Raw genomic sequence first — 22,013 nt, 5'->3', positions numbered from 1 at the left:
TCTATACAAACATCCTTGAAAAGAATGTCTGGAACAAAAGGGCAATTTTGCCTCACTCTGAACTCCTGTAGAAATATCAACACCCAAAACAAAGTTGTCATGATTATCTTATGACTTGGTCCTTCAGTCTCTTTCTGTTACACTCTTCTTTATTCTGTCATACATTCAATATACTGTCTTTAACAGGTATCTAACTTTAAATTTATTGTACATGTTTAACACCTTTTTGAGATGTCTCTCTCACAAGCTACGTCCTTACTCATTATCTCTACTTAACATAGCCTGTGAATTTTGCCTGTATCTCATACCCTGCTCTCAGTATTCAATGTTTCTTTTGGTTTTCATCTATCCCATTTTTTCCCTTATCTTCTATAGCAGAATTGAATATTTTTAGATAATATAGAAAATTCATATTACATATATGTTCAGGATTTTTTTGGGGGGTGAGGTATTAGAAAACATATTTCTGTTAGGTGCTGATAATTCATCATAGGGGAATGATACTTTTATAGGGTTTTTTCCCAATTTCTGGAAGAGTGTCCACTTTTTTGTTCTTATAATACATTCCTTTTAAAGTGAACCAAATAATAAATTTTTAGTACTTATGAGAGGTCATTTTAACCACCCTCTCTGGGAACAGTAAATTTTGCTAACCTTGATTATGGCCCCACTGAATGCCGTTACTAGGAGCTGAGGCAGAGTTCACTGTTTTACAAAGTCTAGAGATCTCTTTTCTATTTAGTTTTGAAACTAATTGTGGAAGCAAGGAGTGGGAGATAAGGAATAATTTTCAGCAGAAATAGTTAATTTCATCATTTATTCATTAAGTATACATTCATTCAGTTATATAATGTACTAGGTACTCCAGGTTTATAGAATTAGTAATACGTATGTCTACCTAAGGAAATTTATTGTCTGGTAAGGGATACATTACAAATAAACGGAATTCGTACTAGGCCTGTGATAGCAGAAAACAGAGAATTGTTGCATCTACTTGGGAAGTCAGAGGTTTTACAAAACCTTGGCTTGGCCTTTAAGGATGAGACTTTCACCGTGGAGGAAGTACTAGGTAGTGGCTTAGAGCACAGTGTTAGAAGCCTGATAGACTTGGCTATACCACTTACTAGTTATGTGATATTGACTAAGTCATCTAACCTCTCAAAAATCATTTCCTCATTTATAAAATGGTGAAAATATCTATTTCATAATGCCATTTTGATAATGAATTGAAATAAAGCTCTTAACATAAATCTTGGCATATAGCGAGCTCTAATTAAATTGTATTTGTTGCTGCTGTTGCTATTACTGTCTACTACTACTGTAATACAAGCACCCTCACCACCTCCTCTACCAAGCTCATTAAGAGTTTGCTTTCCAGGGCTTCCCTGGTGGCACAGTGGTTAAGAGTCCGCCTGCAAATGCAGGGGACACGGGTTCGTGCCCCGGTCCGGGAAGATCCCACATGCTGTGGAGCAGCTAGGCCTGTGAGCCATGGCCGCTGAGCCTGTGCGTCCGGAGCCTGTTCTCCGCAACGGGAGAGGCCACAACAGTGAGAGGCCCACTTACCGCAAAAAAAAAAAAAAAAAAAAAAAGAGTTTGCTTTCCAGATAACACCACCAACACATGGAAGGCATGTAAGCATGAAACAGCATAGCATGGTTGAATGAGTGTACGTTGTGTGACATGGTTGGAACATGAAATATGTCTGAAAATATTCAAATATGATGAGGACTTGCTCTAAAGTAGATTTCAGTGTGCATGACCAAGAGCAGATGGATATAAGTGCTGATAGGGAGATAGAATCTATTGAACTTGTTGACTGAGAGATGACTGAGGTCAAAAGGAATGATATGTAGGCATTAGGATGACTCAGATTTCTGTGTGGTTTTTGTGATTCCCTTTAGCAAAATAGTGTGTAATGGACTAATGGTAGCTCCTGAGGGGACAATAATGAGTTCATTTTTGGATATGTTGAATTTGACAGTTTAGAGGATATTGTTGTGGAGGTATCTAGCAAGTGGTTGGATATGAGTCCAACTGTCCTCTCCATGTAGAGGTAATCACCGCTAATGTCTTATCAGTAGATTCTAGCACTCCTGTGTGGTTTAGTATTAGAAGCAGTGGTCATGGATGAAATCCCTCACTGTAAAATGAGAGGGCTGAGATTTCAGCCACCCTTCTAAAATCCAAAGAATGTCAAATTGGAATACACAAAAAAAGGAAACTGATGTAGACATTCTTGAGAAATGTAGGGGACAGTTGGGTACATTCAGGGATAATTTGTGGAAGTGCAGGAGTAGGAAAACTTCTCTTGGTAGTTCACTGTCCATTGATAAAAATTGTCCAATTTAGTGGTATAAAGTTGTATGTAATATTCCCTTATTATTCTTTTAGTCTCTGTGTAATCCATAGGGATGCTTTTTCTCTTCTGATATTGATAATTCCTGATATCATTCTTGATTTTGGTAATTTGTGTCTTCTCTCTTTTTTGCCTGATCAGTCTGGTTAGAAGTTTATGTATTTTATTGATCTTTTCAAAGAGCCAGTGTTTGGTTTCACTGATTATTTTTTCTCTATTTTTCGATTTTCTGTTTCATTGATTTTCACTTTAATTTTTATTTCTTTTCTTTTGCTTACTTTGGGTTTAATTTGCTCTTATTTTTTCTAGTTTTTTTAAGATGGAAGCTGAATCATTGATATGAGACCTTTTTTCTTTCCCACTAATATAGATGCTTAATGCTAGAAATTTCCTTCTAAGTATTACTTTAACTGCCATTCCACAACTTTTTATATGTCGTGGTTTCATTTGTATTCAATTCAAAATACTTCCTAATTTTTTTCTCAGACCCATGGGTTTACTTAAAAGTATACTATTTCGTTTTCATATTTTGGGAATTAAAAAAAAATCTTTCTGTTACTGATTTCTAATTTAATTCCATTGTTGTCAGAAAATATACCTTTATATGATTGGAATTAACTAAATTTATTGCAACTTGGTTTTTGGCTCATAATGTGCTCTATCTTTGTAAATGTATATTCTACTGTTGTTGGATGGAGTGTTCTATAGATGTCAGTTCATGTTCAGTGTTCTTGTTCAGGTATTCTATATCCTTACTGATGTGCCATCTACTTGCTTTATCAATTATTGAAAGGGAAATGTTGCAGTCTGTTTATAGTTGTGGATTTGTGTATTTCTAGTTTTGGTTCTCTCAATTTTTGCTTCATATATTCTTTAAGCTCTATTATCAGTTCAGAAACCATTAGGATAATTATGACCTCTTGAGGAAATGATCTGTTATTATTATGAATGACCCTCTTTATTCCTATTAATGTTTTTTTGCTCTAAAATCTACTTTGTCCAATTTGATGTCTTTTACCAATAATTCTATCATTTGTGTCATTTGATTAATTAATTTCTCTCCTCATTATGGGTTATATTTTCCTGATTTTTTTTCAGGCCTGGTAATTTATGAATTGAGTACCGGCTGTTGTGAATTTTATCCTGTTGTGTGATGGATATTTTTGTATGCTATAAATATTTTTTTTTAACATCTTTATTGGGGTATAATTGCTTTACAATGGTGTATTAGTTTCTGCTTTATAACAAAGTGAATCAGTCATACTATGCTATAAATATTTTAATTCGTTTTTCTAAGATACAATTACGTACCTTGGAAATGGTTTGATCTATGTGGATCTTGCTGTTAAGGTTTGTTAGGCAGGACCAGAGCAGCATTTAGCCTAGAGCTAATTTTTCCCCCTCTACTAAGGCAAAACCCTTCTGAGTACTCTAACCAGTGCTCGATGAGTTATGAGATTGTTTTTTGCTCTGGTTGTGTGAGCTCTGCATATTGTTCCCTGTAATTTGGGGGAATGATTCTTTACTGGTCTCAGGTTGTTTTCTTAAGCTGATCAGATCTCACCTGAAGACTGCAGATCTCAGGAGCTCTGCTACTTTTCAGCTTTCTCCAATCTGCTACTCTGTCTTGCAGTTTTAGCCCCCTTGATCTCATAGTACTTCAAGCTGTTTTCTCTGTTCCTAGAGACCACTATGTTCCTGCCTGCTCTGGGGCTTGCAGAGTCTCCTCTGGCAGAGAGCTGGGGCAGTAGGTGGTGTCACCACTTTTTTTTGCTGTCTCTCAGAGATCACTGTCTTTCACTGCTTGGTGTTTCATCTCTTAAAAACAATTTTTTCCACATGTTATATCTGTTTTAAACATTTTTTGTGTACAAGGGTAAATCCAGTCCCTGTTACTCCATCTTGGTCAGAAGTTGAAATATGCTGACCCTTGAATTTATTTATTTTTTTAATGCTGTGTTGTAGTTTTCCTTTTCATTTTTCTGTCCCTTTTTGCTTTGTGCTATGTTTGTGTTCATGTGTTCCCAGAATCTTAGACTGTATGTAGTTTGTGAGGTTGGGCTGACTCTCCATCCATCAGTCAATGTCTTCCATGTTCCTGGCACCATGTTTGGTATGTGAATAGAAAGATGACTAACACCAGTGGCCTAATCTCAAGAAGCTCCAGGAAGTAGGAACTCCAATCTAGTGAGGGTGTGCAGTGTTATTGAGTTATGCAATGAAATCATGTTAACCCTCAAATCTTATTTAAATAGCACTCATAATGTTTTCTGTAATATAGGTCCTTTAAAAAAATACCTTTTTGGAAGATTATATCTGAAGCTGAATATGAGCACAGTATTTAGTTTCATACTCTAACATGGAAGCAAATAAGAACCTATACTAGTCATTTATAATTGACTCCAGCTAAACAAGATGAGTACTTAATAGGAGGAAGAAAGCTAAAAAAAATAAAGTGGAAAAGCATTTCCCTCTAATTAGGAAGAAAGTGTCCTGATTTTAGCATCAAGTTCTAATGTAACTTTTTCCTTTTCCTTTTGCTTTTTATTTCTGTTCTCTGTTGTGTTTGAAGAACAAAAGCAAATTTCTTGAAGATAAACAAAGGTTTTCCCTTTAATTAGTTTAAATAGGTTAAATAGGTCACCAGAGAATCTTCCAATGACTAAACCATGTTGTATCTGCTACAAAGAGATAAGTAGACTGATATTACTCTAATTCGAAGATTGGGTTTCCTGTATGTAGGGAGGGCGTTTGATACCAATCTGAGATTGAGATTGAGTTCATAAAGTAAGAATTGGCATCGAGAAGAAAGATAGTTTGTGTCCATTGCTTGTTTTAAAAGTATATATTATAGAATACTCCAGCACATTTAAAATTAGGTGGTTTTTTATTAGTGCTGATTTAAATTTAACTCTTTGTTCAGGAATAGACAACTCATGACCTTAGAGAGTCAGTGTGCAGAATAATAGCTAAAAACATTTTGTAACTTGAATTCAGTGACAATGGCATGTCCTTCTCACAAGTTTTTGAGAAGTAACTAGGAATTTTTCCAATCTAAATGGAAAAATTATAAGGTATTATTTATATTACCATTTCCTCATATCATACATGTAAGGAAAATTAACTATAAATATTTTTGAAGAAAAAATAATATGGATATTGTTAGCATAAAAAATGCAAAAGTGATTTTGGGAGTAGAAAGTGAGGCAGACTGGTATTAAACCATTTTGGGGAGAAAGTAGCTAAACTAGAGAAATGTCTTTTTTGACCTTTTTCTAATTTTGAATATAGATTAATGCATAAATTAATGCATGTTTATGTTTAATTTACCTCAATAAAATGAAGGGTATTGGTCTAATGATTGTTTTCTCAAGGCATTTGAATTAGACAAAACTCTTTACTGGATAAAGGTAATAAAAACTTGATAAGGTACCAGACTGTATATTTTTTTAGTAACATTTTTACTACAAAATATTTAAAATTTTCTTTGTATGGATTTCAAGGTAATTTCTGTATCTCTATACTAAAATCATATGGAACACTTTCACATCTTGTTCATGGTAAAACTGACATTGTGGCTTTATTTTTATTATATTTTTATCTTAAAAGGTACCTCCAAATCCAAATGTCTCTATTTTAATTCACGTACTTATCTAAGTTTATTCTACTCCTTTTCTGAAAACTTAATACCTAGCTCTTTATGTACTGTTACGAAAAATAAAGTAAGGTGCATTCATGTTGCTTATTATTCTTCCTTATTAACCTTTTGTGGTGTATCTGGGTTCTTCTTTCAAAAAAAAAATCACATTGGAGATATAGTTTAAATTTTAAAAAATCTAAAAATTAGTTAGCTGGTGGATAAATACCTTCTTTGTTCTGCTTATTCATTATTATATTTGGCTTTTGACTCGTTAGGATATATACTAAATGTTAGTTCCATAAGAGGTGGCTTTATGATACATCATTTAGAATGCAAATTATTTTTAAGCTGAAGAATATTGAAAATAAAACAGAACTAACTGAGTCTGAATTATTTACAGGCCAAGGGCTTAAAGGTGCACTACTCCAGCACATTAAATTATGAAATGGGAATTTCAGTTTGCCATAAATCTGTCTGCCATAGCAGCTTAAAATAAAATAGTTTTACCTATCTAAAGCAACATCAATTTGCCAGTCATTGCTTTATGTATCAAAGAGCGTTCTGTGAAAATATCAATATCATTGGTTAATATAAATGAAATTAATTTTTAAAGCTGGGCTAAAGGTTGACATCTGAAAAATTGCATTACTTTGCAGAAGAGAAATTTCTGTCTTCTAGTGAAATTTCAGGTCATGAGGGCAAGTAATTTTCACAATCTTCAATGGGAGCCAGTGAAATATGAACTTCATTGTCACCTAGCCCCAAAGCGATAAGATAAAATGAGCTGATACATCATTTGCTGTGGTTTTATCATCTCCCTCAGTAATTGGAAGAGAAAACCTAAGAGTGTATGTGTCTGTATGCTCCCCTCTTGCTCCTCCCAGCTGCCCCATCATCCACTCCCAGGCTAAAACCACTTTAGCCCAATCAATACAGAGGTCACATAGCATTTTATTTATATATTTAAAATTTTTCATACTGACTAAGCTGCCAAGTAGAACATTAGAGTAATGAATATGTTTAATTGAATTTTTCACCCATGAAAATGCTAAGAAGAATACTGTACTGTATCACAGAACTAGTAAGCAGAAGGAGGAAATTTACTATATAGATAAAAAATATCAAATGACTCATAATTAATTTAAAAGGTAATTTTCTCTGTATTCATAACTTTTATACTTTTGTTGTCATTGTTCTGTTCTTTTCCAAGTTTGGGGACATTCTGTGTGTTCATGGATATATATTAAATAACAAAATTACCATCTTAAAATTTCTACCAGAGTCAAGTATATGCCATTTTTCAATTCAAAAAGACCTCTAAGTTTTGTTTTAAGAATATATCTTTAAAAACTTTACTAACATTTATATAGTTGATGATGAAGTACATCCTTAAACCAACTGGAATTCAGTATTAGAATAAATTTAATGCTGTGCTTTGGTATCAAGCTTCAGAGAAAATTACATGCAGCAAAATCCAAAAACTATGTTAATAATAGAGTGGTACAAATTTAAAATACTCGATTAAAATTACTTTAAACTGTTTTGGTAAAATTGCAATTATCGTAAATAAAACATACTTGCACATGTATTTAGTGGTGAGTTGATAGACTATTTTTAGATTAGTGTCTTATTTTTTAACATGTGTTTTCATTTTAAATATATTTCAAATATTTACTGTTTTCCCATATTAAGGTATAATCCTTGTGAATAATTTATAATTATGTTCCATGAAAATGGGATATGAATATTTTCTACCTGTGGTATCATTATTTAACTGATGGCATGATTAGTTTATATTTTGTATGCTAAGTTTAAAATGTTTTTCTTCATGTTAAATATATATCCATATACTTTGGAAATGGTTTTGTTGTGAAATTTTAAGTACTATTGTTTGTATATTTTATCTAATTTTACTTTTATTATTGAATTCTTCAGAAATCAGTGTGGAATTCTCTGAAAGAGTAAAACCTCTCCAAAAATCGGTGAATATTTGGGACTAAGATATACAGTGCTAGCTGTAAACATTAAGAATAGTGTTTCTAAAAACACTTTTTATTGATTCTGTATGTGCAGACTCCCATGTAAATATTTCTTATTTTTGAGGTTAAAACATTTGATCACTTTTTAGTATCTTTCCCTTTAAAAAGAATTTGAAAACATTTTATATTTATTGAGGGTAGATTTTGAAAACAAAACCTTTTTTTACTTATGTGGAACAAATATGGCTATATTTTCAGAGACTATTTTAAAGCTATTTTTTGAATATACCTAATATTCAGTAAATAAGAGTATCTTGCAGTTGGGCAATAAATGCAGGTTTCTTTTTTATTCTTTCATGAGGATGAGAAAGCAGAAGAAAGTGTTATTTGGATAAATTCATTAGCTTTTCAAAATGAATGGTTAAAGGTGAAAAATACTTTGCTTTCAAGCCAATTAATGCAACAGGGTGAAGAAATTTTCCCACGTATTCATAGTATACTATTTGAAGTGTAGAATAAAAGCTGTGTACTATTCAGGCAAAATAATAAATCCTTTTTCAGAGTCACAATTTTCAGATAAAAATTTTAAAGAAAATATGTTTGATATTTTTAATGTAAAGAAATAGTATATATGCTTTTATATGTATGTGAGTATATATACATGTATATATTAAATACTGATTTCTTTTTTCCTCTCTACAACCTTATGTCAACATTTAACCAATAAACTATCTTTGTTCAAACAAATTATTAAAATATGAAAGTTGAATTCACTAATAATAATACTAACGATATGAAAACAAGGTGGTAAACATTCAGAGAGAGTGCTGAGGGCTTAAGCTTTCAAGCTATTCAAGACTTGTGGTCATAACTGCAGAGCAATGGTAATGATACGGTTTCCATAGCAACTGATTCATTGGAGGGCTAGACCTCTGTCTAGGGTGCTGTCAGTGTATGTAGAGTTTCAGTGAACAGAAAGTCCCAAAGAAGGGTCTGCTTCTACCTAATCCAGTTTTAATTGAACTCTAGAGACTTTGAAGTGAAGCCTCAGACCAGGAATATACCAGTCCAATAAGAAATAAACCTCTTGCTGAGCTAGGCCTCAGCTGCTTTTCAGTACTGACACCTTTTCCTAATGAATACTTAAAAGAAATGTTATTATATCAATTTCAGCTAGTAATTCTGTTAGTTAAGAGATTCTTTGTTTCTATTTTAAATCCCGCTATCTTGACCATAAGTGTAGAATTTCATTTGTTACTTTTTTTTTAAGTCAGTCTAATTTTTTGTGTGTAAGATTTTAAATTTTGATAGCTTTGGCAATTTTAAATGATTTTCTGTCTCTCCTGTTTCTTTTTCTCTAAGTTTTAAAACACTACTTTACCTGCTTATATTTAACGCTGATTGCACACTGTCATACATTCAGTATGATACCATTGATATCAGGTTTGAAAACATGTAGAACAATTCTCGATATTATTTGTGGATGTGTATGTACTAATAGTATAAAAACTTACATGGGAATGTTAAACCTCAAAACACGGATAGTGATTGGCTCTGATGAAGGAGGAAAATGGGATCAGGAAGGGTTATACATGGGAATTTCAACATTATCTGTAATGCTTTATAAGTTTTTAAAATATATAGGACAGTGTAGCAAAATGTTAGGATTTTCTAAGGTTCAGTAATGGGTACGTGGGGCTTATGTCATTTTCTGTAGTTTTGCGTATATTTGACATTTGGTAATAAAACAAATTTTAAAGGACCATACCACTTGCTGTATTTCACGTATATTTTTAAAATAACTATACTGCTTAAAGGAATGGGATATAAATTGAACTTTTTGATTGATTGGAAAACTATTACATGAAAAATCTTGTAAGAGTGTTTTAGTATACTTCTGCTAGTAATTGGAATAGTCTAGAAAATAATTAAATCTTTAGTTGCATGGTCATGATCTTGCAATGATTGCCATCACCATTATGAGCAACAATACTCGTTGTATAGCTTTATAGTATATAAGAGGTAGAATTTTCAGACCAGTGTGTGATATTTTTAGCGTATGACAGAGCTTAAAGCCTAATGCTTTGTTGTTTGATTTTCCTCTTTCACTTTTAACACAAGTACAGGAAAACAAATGTAGTTGATTAAAATTTCTGATGAGTTGAGTTCTAGTTTAACAAACATTTAAAATGTGGCAATGTAGTATATAAGGAAGCTCTGGACATTTGGATTAGAAAACCTGGGAGGAGGCCAGACTGCCACTAACTTCCCAAGGGGCTTTGTATTAAGTATTTATCTTGTTTAAGTCTCATTTTCCTTATTAATAGTTGGATAGATTGGGCTACAAGTGTTACAGAACATGTATTGGATTCTCTACTACTTGATAAGTTAAGTATGGCAAACTCAAATACCAATGGAAACTAGACAGATAGTAAATGAGTGAATGAGTGGAGACTGTTTCAAAACCGAGAGTGCATGCCAGTTGTACTATGTGTACTATAGATCTAGGTTTGACAGATGCTCCAGTTTTTCCTTAGAAACCAGAAATCTGAATATTTATGTAAATAACCATTTTCTCAAGTATTTTCAACTACTTGAAATTTTGGGAAAATACCATACAGCCCCCCCCAAATTAATGTGGATCATATATGGAATTCCGGTTGCCATCCATTGATTCATTTTAATCATTCAAAAACATCTACTTTGTGTCAGACCTTGTTCTAGAAGATGGAAATAGAGTGCATTCAAAGCCTTTGGTCTAATAGAGCTTAGATTCTAATATTCTAGTGCTGAAGAGAGGCAATAGACAAGCAAGGAAATATTGTAATTTCTGGTGGTGATAAGTGTTACAAAGGAAATCTGATGAGTTTGGGGTGGGATGAGGCAGTAGTGGCAGAAGTGGGGTTTAGATCCTGTGGCTTCTCTAAGGAGGTGACATTTGAGCAGAAATGTGACTGTGAGGGTGAGCCAGCCATACAAAGATCTGGGAGAAGAACATTCCAAGCAGAGGAGAAAGCAAGTATAAAGGCCCTGAGGAAGAATGAGTTGGGCTCATCAGACAGTCCCAGATGTAAGGCTTTATAAACAGTTATAAAGAGCTTCAGAGTTTATTAGGCGTATAATGCAGAACCACTGGATGGTATTAAATATACGAGTATATGATCTGATTTATACTTAAAAAGTTATATTTTTTTGGCTTCTCTGGTCATAGTAGATTCTCCAGGTAAGATTAGAAGGAGAGAGACCAGTCAGGAGGCCACTGCAGACTCTGGAGCCTTGGAGCTACTGGTTGTGGTCGGAGAAAGGTGTGACCTCTGGTTTAAGAAACTATTTGAGAGTAGAACCGATGTTTTGTCCTCTTTTTTTTCTCCTAATTTCTCTTGATCTTACTTATATAGGTATTGATTGTATGAAAGGGATAGTAGGATTTTCTCTGTCACCTGTTTTAAAGCTGAAAGTGTGATTAGTTGTTTGGGACTTTGAAATGTTGTCTTGTTTTTTCAAAAAACACCGAGCTTAAGAATTGTACCCAGTCTTTCATTTCTAGATTGTATGGTACCAGAAATAGAATAATTTCTGTAGAAAAATCTAAATACATATTCAGTGAGTTAAATAAGGTTGCTCTTTTTTTTTCCCAAAAAAATCCTCTGTATTTTGCATTGAGGAATGTAGTTTTTTTACAATTAAGATCTAGAAAATGGAAATCAAAAACAAACATTTTCGTAGGATACATTCTTACTATTCATTATTTTTCCTCTGTTTATCCTGTCTTTGTCCTTACAGTGCAATATCATAATCAAATGTCATTTTATTTGTATTTTTTAATGGTGGTTACTTTTGAGAAATTTATCTTAGTTGTTTAACTTAATTTGCTGTCACGGATTTTCATCAGTGTTTGATTGCAAATACATCTCATTTTCTTCATTAATATTCTGTGACGTACTAGTGTGGAGAAATTCCAGTTCTGGTTTTCATTTAACACCTTCATAATTAAGCTTTTGAAATGAACTTTTTAAAAAACAAAACTTGAATAACAAAGCAACAAAGTGGTTTAGGACTAAAGACAGGATTACTTTGAGTTGGCAAAGATTCTAAGCCATTGCGTCTGTCACATGGGATGACAAGAATTGTAACAAGTCACTCTGACAACCTCCTACTCCATAGAGAGATTACGCTGAGTTCATTCGCAGGTTTGTGTTTAGCCTAGCTGACAAGATGATACTTAACCTCTCATACAGTCAGTCTTTGTGCTTTCTGAATGAGTGACTGTTGCCTTAACAGTGACCTTATAAGTGTGATTTTTTGAAGTTATGAACTTAAATTTGTAATTTTAAAGTATGCAAAAAGTATTTCTGGATATGTTTTAATCATATTATATGAAACTGAAGTTTATATGTCATCTGTTAGCATGTAGAACATTCTTTTGAGGTCTTCTTTTTAAGGGTTGTCTAAAATTTTGCTTTGTATAATATGACTCAAAAATCAATCAATCAGTAATGCAATATGTATTTCCTGAAAAGCAGTAGACTACATCATTGCCTTAAAAGGCCCCCAAATATATTTATAAATAGATGTTACAGTTTTGTTCTGCTTTTTCATTTAAACATCTTTTTTCATGAATTGCAATCTATTTTCTTAGTCACCCTCCAAATATTTCAATAACTATTCAGTTCTTAGAAATTATTTTTCTTAATAGGGACTTTTCTGTTTAATTGGGGGGAAGAACAAAAAAATTCTATTGTTACTTACTCTGGATTCTTTTTTTCCTCACTAGATCCTGGCATATACAGAAGGGCTGCATGGAAAATGGCTGTTCTCAGAGATACGATCGATCTTTTCTCGTCGTTATCTTTTGCAAAATACAGCCCTGGAGATCTTTATGGCAAACAGAGGTAATACGTTGCAGACGTATATTGTTACAAAGCTAAGCTCCATCTCCATAAGATTTCATTTTGAACATACCATATTGTTTCCATTTAGACAGAATTTTGTAGCCCACTCTCTGTCCTACTGACCTCTTTTTGAACCATGTGCATCTTCATCGTTTTTCCCCCTTTGGTCACTCTTAGAAATATCTGTAGTAATTTATTTTTCTGGCCAAATCACAAATTAGTGCAGTGCTTTATAAATATGGGGGATAACTACCCATTTAATCAGTCGTAGAGTTTTCATATTGCTCTGATGCTTAAACTCCTTCTGGAAGGTGGTTGCATTTCGAGAGGGGAGAGAGTAATCAAATGATTCATACATTTATTTAATTTTTTGCCTAATCTATTGCCATTTATAAAGGGACCATCAGAAAATGGTACTGAACTGTCCTGGTTGCTTTGTATTACATCATTCTTGAAAGAACTAAAATTCGATTTGTGGGTTTAGAATTGAACTTGGTGAAATTCATTAAGACAAAAAAGAGAGACAAGGTGAACTTGAAGGAAAAGCATCATTGGGTATGAGTGGAGGCATACAGGAGAATATGTGAAAGCTTGTGATTTATTGTACATACTCATTTCATTTAAATAGATTTAAGTTTTCTTATTTTCTCTTTCTATAATCTACAAGTTATCATTTAAAAAATCTACACATAATGTATATTCCATACATATTTTCTTTTTTAATGAAATCATGTCTTTTAGGGTACGCAGATTTTTTTAGGAAAAGATGCTTTTCCCTTCCATATTTGGTCTTCTCCCACACACATACCTCTTTTTCTAATGTAAACATTATTCGTCCAGGCAAATAATCAAGTGAATGTTTCACACTTCAGTTCAGTCTGCATTCTTGCTGTCCCAAAGGCGTTTCGACCTTACAATATTTATTACTTGCTCATCTTCATTTTTTTTCCTTCTTTGAAATTTCTCATGCGTCCTTGCTTTGCATCTTTGTTTTTCTATTGCCTTTCCCTCATGGCCTTGGTCACCTGCCATAACCTGAGTTTTTCCTTTTTTTTCCCCCTGTATTCAATGTAATAGTGGATATGTAAGAAAGGCATATTAAAAAGTTATGTTGGATATGTATATGACAGTTCTAAATATATTTTAGGTGTTTAGTGAATGATCATATAATTATTTACCTAAAACATGTTATAAAGCCTGTGTTTAAAAATTGCACTAACACTGATAAAATTTTTTGGCTCATAGTATTTTTTTAGGCTAGGTGGAGAAGAAGGATCATCTTCTAGATGAGTACTTGTAGATTATTTATGGTTCTGATACAGAAGTTAATATAATTAAAATTTCAAGACTAACCAAATTAATATCTTCTAAATTCTCTGTCATGATTTTATGACTTTGTTATTTTCATATTTTTTAAGGATAAAAATTTATAGATGACTGTCATAAATTAACATTTATATGCTGAATATATTTATATATATGATGTACATTTATTGATATTCTCAAAATGTGTAATTATTGAGATAGAAATGATAAAAAAGCATTTAAATTGATTATTGACCAGAGAGGAAAAATTTTTCTTCATTTTTCTGGATGATAGGAACATACAAAGCATAAACATGTAGGGATTGTAAAGAGAATATTTTTTTAAGCTGTTGATTATTAGTAGTAAGTACAGCTGACAATTTATTAGCTGTATATGTAGACTTTTGGGTATTAGATTGTTAAATATATAATCTTAAAATTTTAAAGGTCTTTATAGAAATTCACAGATATATTTTTAACTTGCTAAAATTCAATTTTGCAAATTCTATGTTGTAGCAAGATAAAATCTCAACTTCATGTCACATTAATGCAACAATAGTTGTTATTAGTTCTGACAGTATTTAGAGAAGGTACTGTTTGTGGTAGTTCATGAGTAAAATGAGTATCATCACCGGCATATTAATGCTAAAACTTGATATATACTATAATAAAAGTAATACAGTAAGAATTCTATTTAAAAAATACCTGAACTAAGAGTAAACATTTTGTTGGACCAAGAAGTCAGTTTTCCAGAAAGAAAATCGTATTTCATTCTAACTTTAAAAAATTATTTTTCCTAGTTGCTATAATGTTCAACTTCCCAGACCCTGCAACAGTAAAGAAAGTGGTTAACTATCTACCTCGTGTTGGTATTGGAACCAGTTTTGGATTGCTTCAAACCAGGTGCTGTTTTATATGTGAAAAATATGGAAAATAATCTATATTAATATTCTAATTTGTTTTGAAATGTATGACCTTCTGTTTTATGCTTCATTGTAAATGATGATTATTAGTGTACTGTTTTGAGTCAACTGAACTTCTGTCTGAAGAAACTAGAAAAAGAGGAACAAATGTAAATTAAACTAATCTGAAAAAAAATAATAAACAAAGGCAGAACATCAATGAAAAGGAAAAGAAAAACAATAAAGAAAAATCAATGCAATTAAAAATTGTTTCTCTGAAAAGGTTAATAAGTGTAATAAATATCTATACCAGACTTAGGAAAAAAAGAAGATACAAATTGCCAATATCAGAATGAAAGAAGGGGTATCACTACAGATCCTATAGATATTTTAAAAAATATAAGGAAATATTATGAATACATTTATGCCACTTAGACAACTTAGATGAAATGGGCAGATTCCATGAAAGAGACAAACTGTCAAATCTCACTAACGAAAATGGATAACTTTAATAACTCTACAGAGGAAATTGAATTCGTAGCTTAAAATCTCCTAACAGAGAAAATTCCTAGCTCAAATGGTTTCACTGGCAAATTCTATGAAATGTTTAATGAAGAAGTAATATAATTTCTGGGAAAACTCTTACAGATAATAGAAAAGAAGGATAAGTTTCCCAAGTAATTCTGTGAGGCCAGCATTACCTGAATTCCAAATCCACAAAAAGACATTACCAGGAAAAGGAAACTAAAGACCATCTTGATTGAAAAGGAAGAAATAAAACTGTCTTTATCAGTATATATACATGACTTAATGTGAAATTACCAGGGAAACTGCAAAATTTTTAAAAAGAAAAAAAGCTATTAGAACTCATAAGCAACAAATGTAAAATAGATAGGTAGTGGGAAGCAGCTGCATAGCACAGGGAGATCAGCTCGGTGCTTTGTGACCACTTAGAAGGGTGGGATAGGGAGGGTGGGAGGGAGACACAAGAGGGAGCGGATATAGGGATATATGTATACATATAGCTGATGCACTTAGTTATACAGCAGAAACTAACGCAACATTGTAAAGCAATTATACTCCAATAAAGATGTTAAATATATATATATATATGTATATAAATAGGGGAAAAAACCCTCATAAAAGAGTTTAGCTATTTCGTAGCATATATAATTTTATTCCTGTATACTAGCAATGAACAGTTGGAAATTGGATATATTTGAAAATATATTCTTAAGACTTGTTCACTGAAAACTATAAACACTGTTTAGGAAAATGAAAGAAACCTAAAAATTGAAAGTTGTACTATACCATGTTCATGAACTGGAAGACTCAATAAAAGTAAGATGTTAGTTCTCTCCAAACAGATCTATAGGTTCAAAGCAATCCTATCCAAAATCCTAAAAGGCTCTTTTGAAGAAATTGAAAACCTGATTGTAAATTTAAATGGAAATGCAAATATCTAGTATTGCTAAGACAATTTTGAAAAAGAAAAAGTTGGAGGACTTTATCTGATTTTGACAATATAAAATTACATTAACTAGTGTAGCTTGGTAGTTTTGTAAAATAGACTTATAGAGCAATAGAATATATTAGTGTCCAGAAATAGGCCCATACATAAATGGTCAATTTGATTTTCAACAAAGGTATCAAGATATGTCCATGGGAAAAGATAGTTTCTTCAACAAATGGTGATCAACAATTGCATATCCATATGCCAAAAAAAAAAAAAAAAAAACCAAAACAAAAAAACCCCACCTCATCCTTTATCTCAAAGTGTAACATATGAACTCAAAATGTAACATAAATTAACTCAAATTAACTCAAAATGTAATATAACCTAAATGTAGGTGCCAAAGTAAAACTTCCTAAAGAAAACATAGGAGAAAAATCTTTGTCACCTTGAGTTAGGCAAATATTTCTTAGATAAGATTTTTTAAAGAATCATCAATTGGCCTTTCAAATTAAAAACATTTGCTTTTGAAAGACACTCTTAAGAAAGTGAAACGATATGCTCTAGGCTGGGTTAAAATATTCAAATTATATGTGACAAAGGATTTATATACAGGATATATGAGAAACTCTTACATTTAATTACAAGACAAGCAATCTGTTTTTAAAAAATAGGTAGAAGATTTGAACAGATACTTCAGCAAAGAATAGATACAAATATTAAACACATGAAATGATGCCAAACATCATTAGTAATCAAGGAACTGCCAGTTAAAACCACAGTGTGATCTCATGGCACACCTATTAGAATGACTTTTAAAAACTGATAACAACAAGAGCTAATAAGAATGCAGAGTAACTGGAACTTCACATGTTGTTGATGGGAAAGTCAGCAGTTTTGCGGTTTCATATAAAATTAACCATACACTTACCATACATCCCAGTAGTCTCACTCAAAGGCATTTACCCTAGAGAAATGAAAATATGTATATTCATGTAGTGACCTATTCACAAATGTTTATAGCAGCTATATTCATAGTCACAAAAAATTGGAAATAGCCAACATAGTCCTCAACTAGTAAATGGACGAATTATGGTACATTCAACCATACAACAGGATATACTGCTCAACAATAAAAAGGAATAAGCTACTAAAATACAGAACAAGGCAGATGAGTTTAAAAAGTATTATGCTAGATGAAAGAAGGCAACACAAAAGATTACATTCTGTGTGATTCCATTTATATGACCTTTTGGAAAAAATAAAACTACTTGGACAGAAATCAGATAAGTGGTTTCAAGAGATTGGAGGTGAAGAAGGAGGATTAGTTACAAAGGAGGGTGTGAGGGAACCTTTTGATAACATGGAAATATTTCCTGTCTTGATTGTTGTGGTGTTACACAACTCTGTTTGGCAAAACTCATTGCATTGTATACCTAAAAAAGGATGAATTTTATGCTATGTAAAGAAATCAGTAAACCTGATTTTCAAAAACAGAAAAAGATAAAGAATGTGAAATCAATATACAGTATCAGTAGCTCTAAAACTATGCTAGTAGGAATGCAAATTCGTATAGTCACTCTGAAAAATTTGCCAGATTTCTTATTAAGTTAAATATACACTTAATTTATGTCCTGTCAGTTCCACTCCTAGGTGTTTACCAAGAGTAATGAAATATATGTACCCACATTCACTTGTAAGCAAATGTTATTCATGTAGTCCCAAACTGAAAACATTTCTAGTTCCATCAACTGTAAATGGATCAATAGATTGCACTACATCCATGCAATGAAATACTACTCAGAAATAAAAAGGAATTGAGTACTGATACATGCAACAACATGGATGACTCTCAGAAACATTGTGCTGAGTAAAAGAAGTTAAGTACCGTGGGCTACGTACATCATAGCCATGGGCTATGCTTCTACTTAGATGAAATGACTGAAAAATTATGTGAAATTATATGATTCTATTTATATGAAATTGTTGAAAAAACAGAAGCATATAGTGACAGAAAGCAGATCATTGGTTGCCAGGAGCCAGACACTGGGACAAAGGAATTAGCTTTTTGGAGTCTTTCTATGATGGTTGGTTACAGAAATAGGTATATTCAAAACTTACTAAACTACACACTTACGTTTAGTAAATGTTATTATATTAAATTTTATCTCAGCACAGATCATAGAAAAATAGACTGTCTGTATTTAAAATATCTAAGTTACAAAAGTGCTTATTATATACCCATTTTCAAGTGTACCATTATTTAACACGTATGATAAATCAGATTAAAATTTTTAATCATTTTGATAAAAATGATTAGACTTTGCTTTATTATGTCATATTTGTTATAATTTTTTTCTCTGTTGATGTAAATATCAAATCCATATATTAAGGATTTTGAATACAACACAGTTAATTAAAACTTTTATCTTTAACCTCTGGCAAATCAGAGTTCAAATATTAACTTTGTGTATACATATGGACTTAATAACTAGTATTTATATTGTTCAAAGTAACTTAATAACTACTTGAAAGGAATGTTAAAATGCCAAAAAGCATCTCTCACAGTACAGGGAATCGGGAGAGTTTGGGGTTGTACCTCTCTTTCCTATGTGCTGACCAGTTGTCTATGTTTAAATAGCACCATCATCAACTGTTTTCTTTCTTGGTAGGTGTTAATGCTTCATCAGTACAATTTAGTTAACTAATTTAAGAACTAGGAGGAGAGTTAACACTGGGATTTTTCTATTGATTGAAATGTATTAGCAGTAGAAACTTAGAGTTTACTTTTAACATACCTAATTTTGTGTTGATTTTGATTAGTGTTTATTTCAATTTTTTTAGTTAGTATCTTATTACAAATGCAATTGAGATAGAATCAACAAATAATAGGATATTAGCAGGAGCTGCAGTTATCCTAGGCTGGAGGACTTTCTAAGAGGATGCACTCCCATGCCCATTGGCAGTTGGACTCAGTTCTGCACCAAGTCTTCCTCTCCATAGGCTGCTTTTGAGTGACTATATGACTTTCCCCAGAGCAAGTGATCCTAGAGAGAATGACAGAAGCCCCAGTGTCTTCTTATGACCTAGCCTTGATAGTCACACGCCATCATTTCTGCTACATCTTATTTGTTACAAGTGAGTTATTAAATATAGCCCAGGCTCCATGGCAGGAGAATCAAGTTCCACCTCTTAAAGAGAAAATATCAAAAAATTCGTGGACACGTAACAGGTTACAACTTCTATGTAAACAGGATACATAAAGAGGCCCTTCTGGTTTATTAGCCATAGTTGCTTTACAATCCCAGTAAAGCTTTTGATTCAATAATTTTATAATTTAATGAGGAATTTCAGGGGTCAGGAGGAAGCAGCTCAGAATGGCATAGTATATTTCCTTATCTTAATAAAAAATTCTACTGATTATCTCTCTTTTGTTTTTAAAGATATATTTATTTATTGGCTACGTTGGGTCTTCGTTGCTATGCGCGGGTTTTCTCTAGTTGTGGCGAGCAGGTGCTACTCTTGTTGTGGTGTGCGGGCTTCTCATTACGGTGGCTTCTCTTGTTGCAGAGCACAGGCTCTAGGTGCGTGGGCTTCAGTAGTTGCAGCGTGTGGGCTCTAGAGCGCAGGCTCAGTAGCTGTGGCGCACAGGCTTAGTTGTGCTGCAGCATGTGGGATCTTCCCGGACCAGGCTTGAACCTGTGTCCCCTGCATTGGCAGGTGGATTCTTAAGCACTGAGCCACCAGGGAAGTCCTTACTGATTATCTGTTTATTTTAAAAAGAGTTTTATGTGTTGTCATACTTAGGAACTCTTTGTAATGTTTTCCCACAGTTAATGAAAGCTGAAAGTCTTAATTTATTAAGTCAGTCAGTTAAATAGATCTTCAGCACTTACAGTGTGTCAGTCACCCAGTAATGTACAATATAAATATCATCTTGCCCACAAACATTTAAACAAATATGTAAATAAAAGAAAAAACCGTGTAAGTGAAGGAAAGATGTTTTAGGTATTTTAATAGTGGTTAGTGGAGATGGAGTGCTTTGGATAAGATGGTCAGAAATGTCTTCCTATGTGACTTTAAATTTTGATTTGAAGGACTGGAACCAGCTAACCTTTGTAAGAGTGAATAGCATGTGTAGAGGCCCTGAAACTTCGAGTGTTTTAAGGAATGTTGGAAGGCAAGTATCACAGGCACTTAGTGATTTCAGGAAGACAGTGTCAGTTTGGAGGCGGGAACTTATTGTAGAAATCGAAGTAAAATGTAGTATCATTGAAGAGAGACATCTTTTTTTTTGGGGGGGAGTATAATTGCTTTACAATGTTGTGTTAGTTTCTGCTTTACAACAAAGTGAATCAGCTATTTGTAAACATATATCTCCTCCCTCTTGAGCCTCCCTCCCACCCGCCCCCCCATCCCTCCCCTCTAGGTCATCACAGGAAGAGAGACATCTTGTTTAGAGACTTTAAGGAGATACAATTTCTGTGACTTGGAGATTAGCTAAATTTGGAGGACGATAAAAAGGGGAGGCATCCAGTGTGTCTCCCCAAGTTTCAGCTTGAACTGCTCAGGAGCACAGACTGAGATGGGGAACACTGTAGAAGGAGTACCTGTATGCATCTACCCTCCCATACCCCCCATGGTTGGGGTTGGGGGGCAGAAGTGAATGAACTGAAAAGGAGAAGGTTAGTGTTAGATCTGTTGAAATTGAAACCCCTGAGAGATGTCTAGACTGAAATGTTGAATAGGAAGTTAGATATAAGAAGGTATGGCTAGAGTGCAAATGAAAAGTGTAGTAATTGGGAGTCATTACCATTTAGATGAAATTTGAAGGCTTGAGAGGAAGTGAACTCACCTGGGGAGAGACATAGAATGGGCAGGAGAAATGAGAGCTGCATTCTGAGGAAATGGAACATTTAAATGTTAAGTAAATGAAAGAGAAAAAACAAAACAAAACAAACAAAAACAGAAAGGCCTTGAAAAATGGGAAATCCAGGAAAATGTGATGCCAAAGAATGAGAGTATTTCAAGAAGGTAAGATTTGATGAAAAATCAGTAAGACGTAGACTGAAAAAAGGCCATTGCATGTAGCAGCAGCAGTTTTTGGCTGCCAGAGGTTGATTGTTGTGTTTGTCTATTCAGTATCAACAAGTTCTAGTTGGCAAGCAGGCCCTTGAATTTTGTTGCAGCCTTTGGGCTGTCTCTCTTAATTCTGGTTTAGGTGTGAGACTTCTGACTTCTCAGTCAATAGGACATGAGTAGGTAGAGATATTTGGATTAAATCCTGACCTACTACTGTTGGCAAATATCAGGAGAATTAATCCTACTATCACTCGTCTACCTGTAGCTCTTGATCTGGAATATTCTCTGACACTTTATGAGTACTTGACAGTATAAGCATATACACATCAATACCAGTTATAAGCCATAACAACATACTGAACCAACCCAAAGTTTCTACCTACAATATCATTTTAGTTTTC

The 22,013-nt window shown here is 33.1% G+C and overlaps 1 protein-coding gene across 5 annotated transcripts in view; it reads left to right on the top strand.

Moving 5' to 3' along the window:
* The window catches only part of LRBA (LPS responsive beige-like anchor protein), a 730,232-nt gene that overhangs the window by 494,451 nt on the left and 213,768 nt on the right, over positions 1-22,013 (top strand). For all 5 annotated transcript variants that reach the window (XM_060147738.1, XM_060147737.1, XM_060147734.1 and 2 more), the window contains 2 exons: positions 12,753-12,870; positions 14,976-15,078. In XM_060147738.1, the coding sequence (XP_060003721.1) occupies positions 12,753-12,870; positions 14,976-15,078 (221 nt within the window). The remainder of the gene's footprint in view (positions 1-12,752; positions 12,871-14,975; positions 15,079-22,013) is intronic.

Source organism: Lagenorhynchus albirostris, chromosome 4, assembly GCF_949774975.1.
Source record: "Lagenorhynchus albirostris chromosome 4, mLagAlb1.1, whole genome shotgun sequence".
NCBI classification, from domain to species: Eukaryota; Metazoa; Chordata; class Mammalia; order Artiodactyla; family Delphinidae; genus Lagenorhynchus; species Lagenorhynchus albirostris.
The sequence above is the reverse complement of the archived record's forward strand: the minus strand, read 5'-3'. Positions and strand labels throughout refer to the sequence as shown.